The sequence below is a fragment of the Vulpes vulpes genome, chromosome 15 (genome assembly GCF_048418805.1).
Source record: "Vulpes vulpes isolate BD-2025 chromosome 15, VulVul3, whole genome shotgun sequence".
NCBI lineage: Eukaryota > Metazoa > Chordata > Mammalia > Carnivora > Canidae > Vulpes > Vulpes vulpes.
In genome coordinates, this window is record NC_132794.1 from 8,651,934 (window position 1) to 8,671,085 (window position 19,152).

Below are 19,152 nucleotides of genomic sequence, written 5' to 3' on the forward strand. Positions count from 1 at the left end.
AATTCTGTATCCCAGAATGGCTGGCTGTGCACCTGGATGGGCTGGGGGTGTCCCCAGCACAGCCCTGTTCCCTCCGCCACCCTCAGGAGCTATCCTACCTTCAGAACTATGTCTGGTCTTACTTCCCAAACTTCTTGTACATCCCAAGAAAGCCAGCTTCTTCTTTTGGCACTGGCTTCACATTTCACCTTGTCCGTTATCTCCAACTCGTACCAAACCAGCCCTCCTTCCACGCAGTGCTCCAAGACCCACCCCGTTCCATACTCTACCAACATATACCGCCTAACTGCCCAAGTCTGCGATTGTAGCCGACAAAATAAAACGCAGTTGCATGTTGGTTCAAAATTCAATGGCTTGTGTCCACAGCACACCAGCCTGCAAGTTGAGAAACTCTTGAGTTGCTCAATATGATAAAAGTCCCACACAGTATGGGGACAACTGCCAGGTGACCAGCCCAGGGGAGGATGGGTGGTCAGGGGCAAAGGAGGGGATCCTTGGCAGGAATCAGGCCATTCATTGGGAAGCCATGAGTAAGGACACAGAGGAGTGCACAGCCAATGGGCCTGGTGCAGGGAGTGTGGGCGGGTGGGCTGGGCTGACGGGATGGTGCTGGGCTGGGCAGTCAAGGCTTTATCCTGTCAGCCCTGGAGAGTCACCAGAGGGTGTTTTAGGGACGAGATGACTATGTTCAGATGTATTGGGCATTTTTCCAAAGTGCGGAAAGGACATTTCTGGTTGGTCCTGAAAGTCTGCCTTGGCCCAGCTGCCTCATATCACACACAGGGCAGTTAACCATTCAACCGATGACACATGTGCCCACGCGGGCCCTTCTCAAAGAGCAAGGTAACACTTTTCTCTCAAAAGTGTTTGAGAGAATCTGGCTTTGAAGCTTCCGGTTGGTGCAAGAGGGAAGACAGGACGGCGGCATCCCTAAGGAATCCTTGTTTCACACAGGCTGGCCCCCAGCCAGAGTCGGGAGCAGCCCCACTGATGAGGGACCTGATGAAGCGGATGGGACTCAGGGCCCCTGCATGTGAGTCTGGGGTGAGGCTATGGGAGGGTTTAGGATTGACAGTCATTTGTCTTGGGGCCATGAGGCACCACTGACCAGAGGCATGGGCAGGCAAGGGTTCTCCAGGTGACACAGTCCATATCCCTCTGCAGAAATGCAGCTGACGCAGGGTTGGAGGTCCCTGGGGGACCCCAGCAGGCAAGGGTGAGGACAGCTGGGTTCCTAATGAGCCAGGAAGGACAAGACACCATTCCTGAGTGTTTGGGCAGAACTCTTTCATCACTGGCTGGCCCCGGTCCGGGAGCAAGGGCTAAATCTGTCGAGTGTTTCAACGTGGCATCAGCTTGAGCTCACTGTCACTAACCCTTTGCATTGTGACTGGCTTATTTCTCCTTCAAAGAGGGCCAAATGGAGCATCCAGAGTTTCCAGGCATGGGAGCTTTTTCCTCCCCACAACCTGTACCCCTCTCCACCAACACACACACACACACACACACACACACACACACACACACAAAGGCATGGGAGAAGGGGCAGGAGAGTTATAGATCTCTCCTAATAAGGGTAAAACGGGGGAATTTCCATGCAATCTGATCCGTGAGTTAATCCTTCAACTACCTTGAACCCCACATCCCCAACAGCTGCCATGGTCTTCCCAAGATGGGCGGTCCTCTTGAGGCCTGCTGGGAGGGCCACAGGCAGAGTAGAAAGGGATCCGGGATTAGCGCCCTGAGAGGGTCCCCAGACTGTGGAGTCACTCAGGACACTGGCTTTTGGCTGCACATTCCCACCAAGAGATTTAATTCCTGCAGTTTTCAAGGTCAAAAATCTCTTAATCACTCGGTTTAGTTTTGAAGTCTTGGGAAACCAGAGAAGAGCCCCCATTGCTGTGTTCTCCAGCGATAGCGCCAGGTCTCGGCTGGCTTCGATGGAGTCAGGAATGGATTTATCTGTAATGATGATAAATCTTCAGCAGCACAGATTTTGCATTTGTTGGGTGTCCTTACAGCGCTTATAGGTTTTTACATATATATTATCTCAGCATCTTCTAGACAGTTCTGGGAAGCAGCTGTTATGATGTAGATAGCCAGGTGAGTCATTTAAGGCTGAGCTGTTAGCTCAAATTAGTGAGACTTAAAGTCGGCCTCCATTCTTATCTGGCACCATCTCCTTGGCAAAAATTTCTTATGGTTACTGTGTTTTACTTACCCACATCTATAATGGGACCAATGCTTTTTAAGCATCTACAGAGAAATCTGTTTAAAAAAGGAAGAAACACAGATTCTTTCTTTGGTACCATGAAAATGTTACTGTAAGTATTTGTTTTCCAGTTTTTTTAAAGTAAAAATCAATACAATTGAACGTCAGTTTTTGTTTTTAAAAAGTTATTCTCCACTTATATCAGAGAGTATCTTCCATTACACAGAACAAGAAGTCTAAAAGGCTGTTTTCAATGCTTCTTCCGATGTCTTTTTTTAAAATGTAGACAGTCAATCTTGCCAGTTCAGGAGTGATTCTTGGCATTTTTAAACTCAAACATTCCTCCCTGCAGCTGATCTTCATATTCCTCGTACTGTTTGCGGGACCAGTGGCCGCCAGGGCCACAGGCTTTTCCCTGGGCTGCCAATAGCAATAACGCACCGGGGATTTTCCACTGGGGGCCGTGTGCTGGAGGGTGCCCAGGGCTTGCTCTCAGAGGGCCTCCCATGTGGGGGATTCTGGAAGGGACAAGGAGTATCTGGGACTCAGAAACCTCACCACTTCTTGCTAGGGGCTGGGGACCCTACCAGAGGGTAGGGGCTTGGAGCAGAGCCTCCCAGAAGCAGCAAACCACCCAGAGGCAGCTGTTCCCTAGACTTGGATGTGCACACCCAATGCCGTGCACACCTACAGCCTCCCTGGAACAAGAGGAAAGTGAAAACAGATTTAGTACGACAGGTCTGTTTCCATTGGAGGCCGTTCTTGGGCATAGGAGACCAGCAATAGCTTTGTTTTTGAAAGGCTCCTCCTTGGCAGATATTTACAGAGGCATCTGGGCTGCACTTAAATGAGGAAAAAATAAACATAAGAAACCATATTTTTTATCCTGCAGAACACTGCAAAAGTGTCTCCTGTTCCTTTCAACATCTCAACAAGGTGTACTCATGGGTTTAAGGGAGAAAAAAATCCCAACGTCCAGTTCCTCACTCCATCCAGAACCAGCAGGGCAGGCTTCAACCTGCCAGGTCCCATAGGACCCCACCCTCAGGAGAGCCCCATGCTTGTTTAATGTACTGTACTAGCTTATATTTCATTCATCTTCAAATTCTTAGTGATTTTTGAACAAGGGGCCCCCATTTTCATTTTACACCGGCTTCTTCTGCAGAAGTCCTGAGGATGGGCAAAAGTAACCAATGGTGGCCTGTACTCTTCAGAGAAAAATGCACAACATGGCCCTTTGTCTATGTTTGAAGACTAAGCTAGAAATGCCATGCACTATTTCATCAGTGAGGCTTTTCCCTTTATGAGGACTTCTGCAATCTGAAATTTCATGCCTGACCCAACGAATTCTAAACTTCTTAAATGTTTTAAAAGCACATACCTGAAAGTATCACTGGTCTCCCTCCGAGGGCTGAGCCAGTCATATCCTTACCAATGTGAATGTTATTCTTTGGGACCAAGGACAGAAGGAGATTTGTTTCCAGGGGCCATCCAGGAAAATGTAAATGCCTCCTGGGGTAACTTCTTGGCCAAGATCAATACATGAGGTGGGCTGAGTGCCCAGGACAGGCTGGGGTCCCCGAAAGAGGACTGGGGTGGTAAGAACAAAACTCTGGGGGGCACTGGGAGGGCACTTGATTGTCCAAGTCCTTGAAAGGATGTTCTAGGCTAATGTATCCCATCCTGATTCTCTCTTGAACCCATAAAATCACTCCACTAACACCGTGCTTACCAGGGTCTGCAGTTTCCTTCACGTTGCTAAATCTAACAGTCATTTCTGAGTACTCAGATTACTTCATTTGTCTGATGACCTGGTATAATGGATTACTCTCTCCAATGTGGATTTCTTTTCGCACTCACCACTCTGGGTTGCCTCCTCGTGGCCACTCCTGTGTCCCGTGCTGCTACCTTGTCCTCATCACCCAATCTCTGACGTTGGAGGGCTCCTGGAGTCATTGGGAAGACGAAGGTCTAGGCTTTCATCCAATCTCACGGCTCTTAATCCCAGATTTATGCTGTTGTGTCCCAAATCTAACCACGGATGTCCCTACCTGGGCAGTCATAGGCATCTCAAATTCAACATATTCAAGACAAAACTCCTCTTTTCTGCCCTTTGCTCTCCAAAACTGCCCACCTCCTACTGTCTTCATCTTCTCAATAAATGGGGCTGCATTTGACATCTAGCTCTCACACCCCATGGGTCGTCTGCAACAACCTTATTTCCAAATAAAATCACATTCTGAGGCATTAGGTATTAGGATTTCAACATTATCTTCTTGGATGGACATAATTCAATCCATAACACCCCTTACATAAAGCTTTCCCTTGGAACATTTTAACTATGAATAATTTAATTTAACAGTTTAGACAATACCCATGTCTTTTTACTCTTTTTAAAAAAGATTTATTTATTTATTTATTTATTTATTTATTTATTTATTTGAGGGAGAGAGAGAGCATATGTGTGTGCACTAGTTGAGGGAGGGGAGGAGGGAGAGAATCTCAAACAGACTCCCTGCTGAGCACAGAGCCCAACTTGGGCTCAATCCCATGACCCATGAGATCATGACCTGAGCTTAAACCAAGAATCAGACACTTAACCAACTGAGCCACCCAGGCGCCTCATATTTTTTAAAAATATTTTTCTTGTATAACAGATTTTTATTCTTCTATACCTTGAAAAATGAAAAACAGCAACATAAGAAATCTATACAACTATCTTGTCAGGAAAAACAGCCATCCAGTATGTTTTAGTACATGAAATTCAATAGTTTCATTTATAAATATTTATCTGCTGTATTTTTAATGGATTCTAAATGAAATTTGGTGAGCTGAAATTAGAGAGATAATGCCTTCTGAAAAATGGTTTAGAATTTTTACGGCTGTGGTTATTTAAACCTGCATTTTTCACTAAATCAATAGATTGCTCAATCTTGCTGAGTTGAAAATGGTCTCTACAAGCATCCAACCACATAGCCATGGTTTTCATTTGTATTAACACAGGCTTTTCCCCAAACCAGTCCTTATTATGAAAAATAGATTTTTCTTTGGTCATCCAAAAGACAGGGGAAAAATTTAATCTATAAATTGTCATGTCTATATGATGCGGGCAAGATATTTCACATGAATATCCCTAAATAACACGAGCAAGTCCTAACCACCATGGTAGTAATAACTTAGTCATACAATTATTCCGTCTCTGGCTGTCACAGAAAGACTGCAGTTCTTCTGCAACATGTGTAGATGGCAGAGAAGTCCTCATAAATTTAAAATACAGATGCCTGCCAGTCTGAAAAATAACCCAAGGAAAGTTACAGAAAGTTTGGAATGGTAATTAAGGAAACTTCATTTTTAGAGCCAAAAAACCCACAGTATGGGCCCATCCTGAATGAATATAAAATGGTTTTTCCAAGATATTACTCTATCACTTTCTCATAATCCTTATATATTTGTGTAAGAAGATGCACTCTAATTGCACCTCCAGAGGATACCTAAGCTGCTAGCAAAAAAAATCCATTTTGCTTTGTACGTTAACAAGAAATACAGTATCCAACATGTACTTAGGAAATACTGGTTGGAGTTATTTCTTTTGGATATACCATAAAAGTCATTTATTTTCTCATGTTAGTTTTGCTAATTAATCTCATTAAGGTGAATCCAAATCTCCCTTGAGTTTATTCTTAGTTTCCAAGTTGCAGCATTTGTGAAATATCTCTAGCAGCAATGAAGAGCCAGTCTGGTTGGAGTGACAAGAAGGACAGACAGCTTTTTGGAACTAGACGTTTTCTAAAATTGCTGAACACCAAAGTTGAGACAACTCTGCATTCTTTCAAAGTCCAAGGACCATCTTCTTTTAAAAGGCAGCTCTTCCTTTTCCTTGATAAGCTCTAGGAAACCAGGTTTTTTGCTGTCTCCGCTATGGATCCACCACCACATCAAGAGCTGTTGAGGCAGACATGTGTGAGATGGTCCATTCCCAAATGGCTTTAAATCTAAAATCTGCTCCTGCTGCAGGGCAGTTCAAGGCTGGAGAGAGGCTGAGTGGCTAAACCTTCCTACTTTTCACCCAGACAGGAGCATCCAGGGGATTCGAGGTAAAAAAAGAAAAAATCCCCACACATCTGGCTCCTGCCCTCCTTCCTCATAAATGACCTGCACCACTCCCATGCCAGGTCCCACATGCCCTTTAGCAGTGCAGGTGGGGAAGAGTCAGAAAGCCATGTGTTCCCATAGGTGAGCTATTCATAATGGGATTGAGTATTCGAGGAGTGAGGTGGGGGACAGCTACAGGTAGCCAAAGGTGAGACTTTTGAGGGATGGGAACATCATGTGACTCAAATGTCCTACTGGCCTCACACCTGCAGCCCTCCAGGAAGTCTGGATGGCCAGAGAGACCTGAGCTCACACTTCATCAAGCAGGAGAAAGGTCTTAAGAAGACTGGACAAAATGAAGAATGAACTAGATGTCTCAGGGATCCTGGACAGTAAAAAAGCAGGAAGAGGGGCTGGGCGAACAATGCCTCTGTCCCTTGTCCCTTCCAGGTTGTCCCCACTGGCCATTGCTGTTGAAATGACATCTAACTGGGAGACAAAACTCCGAAGTGGACACAGCTGGAGTCCAGGCAGGCTGGGAGGCCGAACACAATGGAGAGACTCTACCATATGCTGAGAGTTCCTGCTTTTTTTTTTTAATCCTTTCTTTCATAAAAGAAAAAAAATCTTTCTTTCATAAATTATATATATATATATATATATATATATATATATATATATATATGTATGTATATATCTCACAGACAACAGAGGAAGGAACAACATAAAAGTTTATATGGAAAAAAAACCCTCACCTCTCAGATCTGGTGCTCATAAAACCAGATCCTCTTGGAAGGGCTGACAAGTGCCCTGGCATTTTTCACAGCTGCCCTTATGGATTTTCATGCTGTTACAGCCCTGGGGCTTTCTGAGACTCTGCTGGGGGCAAACCCTACATCCTGCTGGCCTTCCAATCTGTGCTCACTCAGCCTCCCCAAAATCAGATTGTTTTGTTGTTTTGCTTTGTTTGGTTTAGCAACTCTAACTCACCGTTGCCCCATTAAACTTTCAAGGGACTTATATCCTCTCAGTCTGCTTGCCAAGTGATCTGACTTCAAGTCGTTCCCTGGAAAAGTCAAGAGAGGATGTCTCTAGTCAAGGAAGTTTAGGAAATGCTACCCAGACTTTTCTGGGAGGTTCGCAATGCATACCCGCCTGTTATGAGCGGTGAGAGGGCCTACAGTCTCGATGCCTCCCAAACCCACCTGACAGTTATGTCCTCACGCAAGACCTCCTGCAAACACAGCGTGGCAGAAACATCGGCTGGGAAATGCCACCCTAAATCCTGCTCACTCACACACTAGGTTGCATATTGCCCACCTCGGAGTGGGCTTTGGAGACTTTGTGAACCCAAATGCAAGACCCAACCTTTATTCCTGGAATGCGTTATCTTGTTACGCTCAGCCCCACCCACCCAGCCTGTCAAGGTCTTTTTGGAACTTGATTCTTAGGACCATATTTGTCTTGGACTCACGTCTCACTAGCAAATGTTTCCACAGGCACACACACGTCTGCAGGAAAAGAGTAGCCCATAGGTGAAGCCAGTTGCAGCTCTTCAACACAGCTGGCTCATTGAGTCCTGCATGCGCAGCCCCTCTTGGGAGGCATGCTTGGGCAAGATCCTTCCGGAGTATCAGGGATGAGTTTTATGTGGTTTCCAAGGAGATGCATTCATTTGAAGTTGTTTTTCCATCGAATGGCCCCAAAGTGAAAAGTGGTTGCAGGGAAGCTGAATTATGACTTAATGCCAGTAGCAGCTGCTGGTAACTACAGGGAAGGGGTGGGGAGCTGGTAGCTGGGACTTGGAGGTTCATTAACACTCACTTCTTAAATTAGCAAGTCCTCCTGGTACAAGTTTAAAAATAGAAACCTAATGGTTTCTAAAATTAGCAGTCATGGCTTTCCATAAATATTTAGACCTCTAATAAACTTCAGGTCCACTTCCCTAGACTAATGGGGTCAAGCAGGCTTAGCTTTTATGCCACATTCTTGAGGATCAGTGTACTTAAAATGATTGACCTTGACAAGCAAGAGCTTTGAGAAGCCGTGGACCTGGGACAGCCTGCATGGACATCAGCCTGGGGACGCCACCGGGCAGGCCTAGAAGGATTGTAAAGGCCATTTGGAAAAGTTCGCAGCCTCTGGGCTACCTGGAGGAACCAACTGTCCAGGTTTGCCTGGTACTGTCCTGATTTCAGGCTGAAAGTCCCCTGCCCTGGGCACCTCTCAGTCTTCAGCAAACCGGCTCAGTTGGTCACTCTGGTTGCCTGAACCACTGCAAAAGGATTGAGACCAATGTTTTGGGACGTCTTTGGGGAGAAGAGTCAACTCTCCAGAAGGGCCTTGATGATACCACCTCTCGCTCTTTACACCAGTGTTGCTCCTATTTATTTGAAGAAGCTAGTGTTTGTAAGAGGAATTAACCACAGAAAGGACCAGCCAGGCTAGGCACAGAACTTCATCCCCCACACAGAGTTTCCCTGTGTGAAAACAGGATGAACAGCTGCTGCATGGGGAACACACTGGGCAACATTAAGTCAAGGCACACGCAGCACCCTGCATCGCTTACACCCAGAAATTGGAGCTTTGGTGTCAGCTCTGCTAGGGTGCTCAGCGCATCAGGTGGGGGTTGCTGAAGCTGCCCCGGCCCACAGATCAGAGCAACCCCTGTGTTGCCCCCTCTCCTCCCTGGCAGTGACTGCAGGGCAGCCGAGGCTGCTCTGGGCAACAGGCACTGTCAGGGTCCCCCCACCCCGACCCAGCACTTGCACAAAGTGAGCACTTGCTGAGTGGAAGGAAAAGCCTTCCTGCAGAGCCTCAAGGGGACCAGCATCCTGATGAGGTGCAGGGGGCCGGTCAGCGTCAAGTGTAAGTGAAAAACACTGTGTCCTGAACAAATGATCCTTTAAAAGGCCCAAGAAAACCCACTGCCAGGGGACTGCATGTCCTGTTTGGCACCACACCGTTATGCTGTCACCGAGCTTTGCTTGTTTGTTAACCAGCATAGAACTAAGAATCTCCTGCTACGACGCTCAGACATCTAAGCCCCATATACATCCATATAAATCCGGCAAGATGATGGTAATTGAGTAGGGGATTTCTCCCCAAGGGACCCGGGGTTAAAGATGGTCATAGTGAGCGTCAGCAGGGCCGGGGCCCTGCCAGCCCACCGTTCTCTCCTGGCAGCCTCCCGCACTTCACTGAGATGAAGGAAGAAATGGGTTTTGCCTACTGAGGTCTTCCTTGGTTTGGAATGTTGAAGTGACTTGTTATCAGAGAAGCGTCCCTTTTCTCCCTTCAGGACCAGGAGACACTTTGGGGCTCTGGGGTCTAGTTCCCTCATGTTAGAGAAAGAAGCTGAGCCCAGAGAGACCCCCCAAGTCACCCAGCAGGTAGGGGTGGCAACACGGCTTGGAACCCTGCCCCAGGCAAGAGAGAGGAGCCAGGGGTGGCCACTGGGGTATTTCTGCTGGCCCTCCCGCTTTCCTTCCTCCCTTCCTCTCCTCCCTGCATCCTTTACCCTGCTTCTCTCCATCCTTCCTTCTAATATTTCCCGAGTGTCCCCTATTTGTCTGGCACTAAACAGGTGCTGGGTCCCTGCCCCCAAGAAGTGTTCTGAATTTTGCCATGGTTAGAATTTTTTAAACCTCTGAAATGGCTCCGCATTCTTGTCTCTCGGAAAGGCAGGTGGCCGTGCTTGGTTTGCAACAAGCCCGCCGCCCTGCAGAGAGGTGAGAGGGGAGGCGGCCTGCCTGGAGGGGGTGGTGGGTGATTCGTGGTGCTGGGCTGAGCACCTAAGGAGCTGGTTGGTGACCTTGGTCATCCCTGGCCCCTGGCATCAGTGGGCAATCTCTAAATTCACATCCAGCTCAGGATTCTGGAAGAAAGCATCAGCCCCGCCTATGGGTGCTAAACCTCTCCCACCCGGAGAGCACAGGGAAGTCACCACCCTGACGGGCCACCACAGGCTGATTTCTAAGTCGTAGGTAACACACCACTTGACTCTTGTCAGTCCGTTGGCCGGTTTATCTTTTTTTTAATAATAAATTTATTTTTTATTGGTGTTCAATTTGCCAACATACAGAATAACACCCAGTGCTCACCCCATCAAGTGCCCCCCTCAGTGCCCGTCACCCACTCACCCCCACCCCCCTGCCCTCCTCCCCTTCCACCGCCCCTAGTTCGTTTCCCAGAGTTAGGAGTCTTCATGTTCTGTCTCCCTTCCTGATATTTCCCACACATTTCTTCTCCCTTCCCCTCTATTCCCTTTCACTATTATTTATATTCCCCAAATGAATGAGACCATATGTTTGTGGCCGGTTTAACAACCGAAGTGATTACTGGCCAAGTAATTTCAGGGTAGACATAAGGTAGAACTTGCCACATGCACTTGCTAAGGGCTGACAGATGGCAAGTGGGGGGTGTGGACTGCCCTTCGCTGCGGTCCCCGCCGGGGTTCCTGCCCCTGTCCCTTCCCCTTCTGGCCTTCCAGGGAAAGTGTCGTAGCCCAGCCGCTCATTCCTTCACCCAGTGAAGTCTCAGCAACTGTTTTTGAAAAATATGTTAATTGTCATACCAACTGCCTATGGAAAACTCAGTTTCGGTGGCAGAAATAAATGCAGCGAGATAATCTTTAACTCCTTTCCTTCCTCCCCCCCGGCTTCATTAGGACTCCGGCGGGCGCCTGAGCGAGCCGGGCAGCGGGCACCCGGACCATGGCCAGCACGGCCGTGCAGCTGCTGGGCTTCCTGCTCAGCTTCCTGGGCCTGGTGGGCACGCTGATCACCACCATCCTGCCGCACTGGCGCCGCACGGCGCACGTGGGCACCAACATCCTGACGGCCGTGTCCTACCTGAAGGGGCTGTGGATGGAGTGCGTGTGGCACAGCACGGGCATCTACCAGTGCCAGATCTACCGCTCGCTGCTGGCGCTGCCCCGGGACCTGCAGGCGGCCCGCGCGCTCATGGTCATCTCGTGCCTGCTGTCGGCCGCCGCCTGCGCCTGTGCCGTCGTGGGCATGAAGTGCACGCGCTGCGCCAAGGGCACCCCGGCCAAGACCGTGTGTGCCGTGCTGGGCGGCGTGCTCTTCCTCCTGGCCGGCCTGCTGTGCATGGTGGCCGTCTCCTGGACCACCAACGACGTGGTGCAGAACTTCTACAACCCGCTGCTGCCCAGCGGCATGAAGTTCGAGCTCGGGCAGGCCCTCTACCTCGGCTTCATCTCCTCGTCCCTGTCGCTCATCGGTGGCACGCTGCTTTGCCTGTCCTGCCTGGACGAGGTGCCCTCCGGGCCCCACCAGGTGCCGCCCAGGGCCACCACGGCCACCACCGCGCCCGCCTACCGGCCCCCCGCTGCCTTCAAGGACAACCGGGCCCCCTCAGCCACCTCGGCCTCGCTCAGCGGGTACAGACTGAACGACTATGTGTGAGTGCCCAGGGCCTGCCCCTCCCCGAGCCCACGGACCCCAGGGTGGCACCCATGCATGGTCCCGGCCCAGGGTCGGCTTCTGGGCCACTCTCGTGTCCAGAGGAATAATATGATCGTGAGGGGAGTGGGCTTAAAACACAGGGAAGGAGGGGGGAATGGGAGGAGAGGAGCTCTATATACCAAAGACTTACAACAATCCTTTCTGTTTTTTTTATTTATTATATGTATTTATGTGGGTGATTTAATAACAGCTGAATGCAAAGCAACTCGGGAGTTTGGTCTGTGGGGTTTGTCTGCGGTATAGGAATAAACCTTTTGGATGTGGTCGTGCACGAAATAGACAGTATCCGTTTCTGTTTCCGATCTGTCCTGTCTGCTAAGATCTTGTAACCACCGCACACCGTCACAGCTTCACGCGGCAAAGCAATGGGGACACTCGGCGAGGAGCCCCGACCCACACATGATGGGAAAATCAGAGGAGGGCTGGGCTGATACTCATCGAAAAGCTGCTTGAGCAACACCCACCAAAAACTGTCAACTCCAGCTTAAGTGCAGAGGCAGGGCAGGAAGCACAGGGCTTTGGGGGGAAAAGACGGGGGACGTAAATCACACAGTAAAGGTAATGTGTTCTAGTGGTAGCCCCCCCACTAGAAAGGAAGCAAAAGTCAGCATTAAAAAGACAAAGCGGGGTGGGAGGGGGGGGATCTCTCTATCTCCTGGATCTGAATGCCTGTTTCCCTTCCCAAGTTAGGGAAGTTCTCAACTATCCCAATATTTATAGCAGCAATGTCCACAATAGCCACACTGTGGAAGGAGACTCGGTGTCCATCTTTCGATGTGGTCTATGTATACAATGGAATATTCCTCAGCCATTAGAAAAGACAAATACCCACCATTTGCTTCGACGTGGAGGGACCTGGAGGGTATTATGCTGAGTGCAGTAAGTCAGTCGGAGAAGGACAAACATTATATGGTCTCATTCATTTGGGGAATATAAAAAATAGTGAAAGGGAATAAAGGGAAAGGAGAGAAAATGAGTGAAAATATCAGTGAGGGAGACAAAACATGAGAGACACCTAACTCTGGGAAACGAACGAGGGGTGGTGGAAAGGGAGGTGGGTGCGGGGTGGGGGTGACTGAGTGATGGGCACTGAGGGGGGCACTTGGCGGGATGAGCACTGAGTGTTATGCTATATGTTGGCAAATTGAACTCTAATAAAAAAATTAAATAAATAAATAAATAAATAAATAAATAAATAAATAAAAAGACAAAGCAGGGATGCCTGAGTGGCCCAGCAGTTGCCCTGCCTTCGGCTCAGGGCATGATCCCGGGGTCCTGGGATCGAGTCCTGCATCAGGCTCCCCGCAGGGAGCCTCCTTCTCCCTCTGCTTGTGTCTCTGCCTCTTTGTGTCTCTCATGAATAAATAAATAAAATCATTTAAAAAAAGACAAATCAGGAGTGGCTGCTTACTTAGCTATCTAGGCATTGGCAAGAAGCCCAGTTAGGAGCACTGCTCATGCCCAAGGGCCCTGCAGGACACCACCAGCTCCTTTTCTGGGGACAGAAGCAGGATGGCAGGGCACCTGGATGGCTCAGTGGTTGAGCATCTGCTTTTAGCTCGGGGCGTGATCCTGGTGACTTGGGATCGAGTCCCACGTCGGGCTCCCTGCATGGAGCCTGCTTCTCCCCCTGCCTGTGTCTCTCATGAATAAATAAATAAAATCTTAAAAAAAAAAAAAAAAGAAGCAGGATGGCAGCTGCCATCAGAACAGGTACAAGAGTGTGTTTACTTCTCTTTTAGCTCCAAAGCACTGCTGAGAGGACCAGATGAGCTCGGACTTCTTTAAGAACATCGATGATGCTTTCTGGTTGTGATCTAAATCACATGGTCAGAGAGCTGTACAGGGTCACACACACACACACACACACACACACACACAGAGCTCTCCCGTTAGCCTGGGGACCTTAGTCCTGTTCTATATCCATCCATTTCACAGCCTTCCCATGATTCCCCCTGATGGTGCCCGGCTCATGCCTTTGTCCCAAACTTCAAGTTCTGAACATGTCAAGAGAATACCCTGTTCTGCAGAAGGGCTGTGCCTGAGAGCTGTGCCTCCATGCTCAAGGGGTCTTGGAGAAGGGTGGCCAGGGTTCCAGCAGTCACTGCCTGCAGAGGAGAGAGCCACAGCATGTCAGCGCAGACATGGAGCCAGCTGGCCAAGCTCGCTGCTGCAGTGGCCAGGATCAGAGGGGTGGAAGAGGAGGCTCCTGGACCATGGTCAAAGGGCCAGGCAGGCTGTAGCATGGTGCCCCTGGATCCAACAAGGCCAGAGGTGGGTTCATCCTCCGCTGACCTCATGCTTCCATCTGACAGGGTCCTCCAGGCCCTCCGATCAGGCCACTGAGATGGTGACAAGAACCTCAGCCACCATGTGCTTCACGTGCAGGCAGAGGCTCTCAGCAGGGATGTGTGTACACTGAGAGACCCTCTGGTTCCTTTTGGCCTTACCAGTTACAGCTACTGAACTACACTGTTGCTGAGGTATGGCAGGAGGAAAACCTTCCCGACATGGAGAAGTGGGAGTTAAAGGAGAAGCTCTGTACTACTTTTTGTTGACCTTACAACCCAGGCAACAGGTACCACCTGGGTTTGGAAGGAGGGGTGCAGTACATTTTAGTCTTTATCTGAGCACAGAGAAGCTAGGAGGGCTGGGATCTGCCATCCCAACAAGGCCAGGGAATTAGACCAGAAAGGTCATCATTCATGTAGGATGAAACAAATAATCTTAACCTACTCTTTAAACTATAAAAAATAAATCAATCTGAACCAATAAAGAAGGGAAATAGAATCTTCTAAAACCAGAATGATATTCTGTTAGCCCTCCCTTGATGGTCGTGGTCTACAATGTGTCTGGTGAAGTTACTCTAGGTAATAGACCTATTATAAATTAAAGAAAAAATAGCATTTTTTCTAATTCTTCCTTGAATTATCTCATTACTAAAATAAAACATGTCCCTATCTCCTACTCAGGTGAGAGGTCAATAGTAATAGTGATTACAGTTTACTGGGCACTTACTATGTGCCAAGCATACTTTTTGTTGACTAATTTGGTCCAGTGAGACCCATGAGAACCCAATGAGATAAACACAACTCTTAACCCCATTTTACAAAGGAGAAAATTAAAGCATTTCGAAGAGATTAGCTACTTGCCCAGGGTCACAGAGCCAATGAGTAAAAGACTCAGGATTCAAAGCCAGACAGGTAAGCAGGTGACAGATATGTTCACTCAAGTAGCGGCATGACCCATAGTCTAATTGCTTTTGTGTCTAGACTATTTCCAAATAATTAAGAGATTATTTCATGACCATATATGGTTCTTGCCACAATCTTCACTCCCTAGAGCTTCTGTTGCTTGGGCTCTGGCTGTATTGATGGAATGTGATGCCAGACCCAAAGGTCCAAACTTGAATCCCCATAGAAAGCAGGAAGCAACATATAAGAAGTGACACATGGATGACTCCGTCCTATAGCTGGCCAGTCCAAACAGGAAGTAGATGTGAATAAGACCTTGATTCTCTCCTTCAAGTAACAGGGTATAAGAATGCAGTTCCCTATTTCCTCCGTCACTCCCAGGGCAAGTATCTCAGGCCACGCAAGCCCCTCTCTTGCCATGTTACCACCAGGGCCTTCAAGTAGGTGCCTGTTCCTGGTTTTGCCCAAACCTTTGGAACTGGCCGGTCTTAAGCAAGGCTGCTTTAACAACAGTATGGTCTTCTTTTGGAGGTCCAACACACAGTCCCAAGTTTCAGAATAAAAAGGAAATGTGAGTCAGACCATTGTCATGGATATAAATTACAACATGACCCTCATGGAATAAGAAATGCTACAATTCCTTGCTTCTCTAAATCAAATCAAGTTTGGCTCTGATCCATGTTTTCTGGTTCTCTCCCCTGCATTTAGGATGTCTCAGGGCCACAGAGCTAAGGGAGGCCCTGGATTTGTAGGAGTGAAGGCCAGTCTTGAGTCCTTGGGGATGCCTTGTTGTTACCCATTGACTGTTGGCATTGGTGCTTTCACAGCCCACAGCCTCCTGATGCTCCTCCCAGGCCACAACCCATCCATCACCACAGTCATTCATGTCATGTCCCAAGCCCTCACCAGCCCTGTGTGAGCAGACACTGGAAACTTCCACTCATGAACCCTTTGTCCTTGGCTGAGTCTCTGGGAAGCCACTTTCTGAGATGGAGACATGCCCCTCTCCTACCCAAAGCACCTGAATGTCGCCTCTTGAATAGCACACTCTGATTGCTCTCATAGGTTTAGCCTTTAGAAATCAAAGGCCTCTGAAATCTCCCAGACAACTCTACTTTTGTGTCAGCCACTCTCAGCCCTACGTGGAAACAATTTGAGAATGATCGCTCACTCACAATCTGTATAGCAACCGTCTATTACGTTGTGGTGATAAACTGAAGACAGGGCCAGGATTTCCACCCTCAGTGCCTGGCTCCAACGTCCCGTGCTTGGCCACAACGCCACTGTACTTCTCCCTGCCTTGGTCCCTCCTTGCTTTTTCCCTGCCAGGCAGAGGGAATGGCATGGATGATGAGAATCTTGGCAGGAGATGTGGCTGTGAATCAGGTGGCAGGATGGAAGGGGAAGAAGAGATTGGCCTGCAGACAGAGCCAATAGGATTTCCTGGGGGCTTGATTCTGGGCGTGAAAATAAAAGTCTTAAAAAAAAAAAAAAGAAAGAAGTCTTAAAGGATGATGCCAGGATTTGGGACTGTATCAACTGGAAGCATGGGGTTACTACTTTCTGAAATGAAGAAGATTCTAGAAAGAAAAGGTTCCAATCTACTAAGGTAGATTAAATCAATTTTCCAGGTGTTTGGTCTGAGCTGCCTCCAGGGGAGATGTGGGGTGGATTCTTGGATATACAAAGCTGGAGCTCAGAGAGAGGTCACTTTGGGAGCCATCAGCCCAGGTATATCACTTAAGCTGGCAGCTAGAAAGGATCACGTTGGAAGTGAACCAGATGAGGAATCAGAGGCCAAAGAGGTTCATGTTTGGAGGGTGGGAGGATGAGGTGGATTGATCTAGCCAGCAGCCGGAGGGGGAATGCCCAGTGAGCAAGGAGAACTAAGGAGAGGATGTTCTTGAAGGGAGTGATCAGCAGCGTTACATTAACTCCTTGATCTTCATGGTCATGTGGGATGGAGGTGCTGTGGTTGGCTTCATTTGCAGGGCAAGCACTGGGCTTAGAAAAGCAAAAGGGAAGCTGAGGGCGGCCAAGTGGAAGCAACAAGCTGCCTGCGCGGAGAGCGGACGCTCTAAGGTTAGAACACTCTTGTATCTAAGCCCTAAGGTTGCAAGAGCCCTCAAGGAAAAATACGCAGCTCGAAGCTCCCTCATAAGCTTTAAGGCAGACCTACTAGGATTCTTCCCGAGATAACACATTAGGAGTCTTCTCTCCAGGTTCTGTCCTAGGTTCCCGTGGACTCCACACCACATTAATACTTTTGAATAGAAAGACAAAAGAGAACTATGTAAGATTCCAAAAAGAAACCAATGAAATTGAAAGGGGTTGTCAAAATATTTACAAAATGTGACATCACTGGTAATATTCAGGAATGCGCTAAATGACAATACCCTGCAATAAATACTGCAAGGCCAAAAGCAATAATGAGCGTAAATAGTATTTTCAGAAATTTGCAACAATTTGATATGAAAATATTTGCGATTTCCAGTAGTGATAAAGTCTCAAGGGCTACAATTCAAAAAAGAAAGAAAGAAAGAAAGAAAGAAAGAAAGAAAGAAAGAAAGAAAGAAAGAAAATTCCTCAGATGACTTAAAGATACGCTTAAAGCCCCTTTGCGTGAAGAGTTCTGCAGCCTGAAATTCAAACTTCCTACTGCACATAAGTAATAGTCTACTAGGTGCCTGGTGGCTGGATCAGAAAAGAATGCGACTCTTGATCTCTAGATTGTGAGTTCAAGCCCCATGTTGGGAGTAGAGATGACTAAAAATAATAATAAGTTTAGGAACAAATTTTTAAAAGATTTTATTTATTCATGAGAGAGAGAAGCAGAGACATAGGCAGAGGGAGAAGAAGCAGGCTACCCATGAGGAGCCTGATGCAGGACTCGATTCCAGGACCCCAGGATCACGACCTGAGCTGAAGGCAGACGCTCAACCACTGAGCCACCCAGGGGCCCAAAGAAAAAAAAATGTTTTAATTAAAATAAAATAAACCTTAAGAGCCCCCTGGGAACCCCAGAGGTCTTATGCATGTGTCTGGGGGGCTAGGGGACACCAGAATAGCAGCCTAGACCTGCCTCCGCCGTTCCTGAAGACAGTGGAAATCTGGCTCCACTTTTTTATATATATATATTTTTTCTTCTAGTCCTTTATTTTACATCTAATTTAATTTATAATTTGTAACAAAACTTCTACTTTACAAAGTTTTGTAGGCTATTCTTTTCACATAGCATTATATATGGACATTATTTTTTTAATATTTCAAGTACATATTTATTTATTTATTTATTTATTTGTTTGTTTATTTTAACTGCTCAGTAAGAGCCATCTCAATGCCCCAAAGTAAATCACAATGACCCCAGGCAGTATTCCCATCTGTTACAGACAGAGCAGGAGCTCCTCACGGTGGCCAGAGAAGCACCAGGCATAGGTACCCAGTCATGGGGTTTCTTGGTACCACTGGCTGCCATGTGCAAGGTCCACAGATGAGAGAGAGAGAGAGAGAGAGAGAGAGAGAGAGAGAGAGAGAGAAGAGCCCCTGGGAACAGCCTTGCTAAACCAAGTCAGGCCAAAAAAATAAAAAATAAAATAAACCAAGTCAGGCCAAGAGCAAAGGCAAATCCAGTGCACATTTCTTCTGCCAGAAAAGTCGGTTTTAGACAAATGATATTAGAATTAACCATACTCAGTAGCTTAACAGTCACCAAGCTCCAGAGAGGGAGCTTGTTCCCCAGGGGAACAACAGGTGAGCAAACCAGGTTTAACTACAACTTGGAGGAGTAGAGCCTCCACACATCTCCTATAGTATCCTCACACCTTTCTCAACCAGGAAGAGACACAGGGGTGTGGTGTGTGTGTGAGAGAGAGAAAGAGAGAGACAGAGAGACAGAGACAAAAGGAGAGATTGAAATCTGAGGTCCTGGATATTTGAAGCTATTTCTTGAATCAAAAAGCACAAAGCCAATTACTGGGCAACTATCCAAATGAAAACACAGAAATTTCATTCTAGTAAATTATTTTAAAATACTACCAACTGGCTTTTGCAGGTGTGTGTGGCAGGGGAAAGGCATGAGCCAATAGCCCATTTCCTGCCTGGGAAAGGCCAGCGGAGGTCGACCCCATAAATCTCGGAGGTCCCCAGGCCCTGGGGGTGATTCACC

The 19,152-nt window shown here is 47.7% G+C and overlaps 1 protein-coding gene across 1 annotated transcript; it reads left to right on the plus strand.

The window, feature by feature from the left end:
- The first annotated feature begins 672 nt into the window (after positions 1 to 672).
- Positions 673 to 12,069, plus strand: CLDN14 (claudin 14). Its single transcript, XM_025986487.2, has 2 exons — positions 673 to 1,033; positions 10,974 to 12,069. The coding sequence occupies exon 2, from the start codon at positions 11,020 to 11,022 to the stop codon at positions 11,731 to 11,733; it is 714 nt and encodes a 237-aa protein (XP_025842272.1). The 5' UTR covers positions 673 to 1,033; positions 10,974 to 11,019; the 3' UTR covers positions 11,734 to 12,069.
- The last annotated feature ends 7,083 nt before the right edge of the window (positions 12,070 to 19,152 follow it).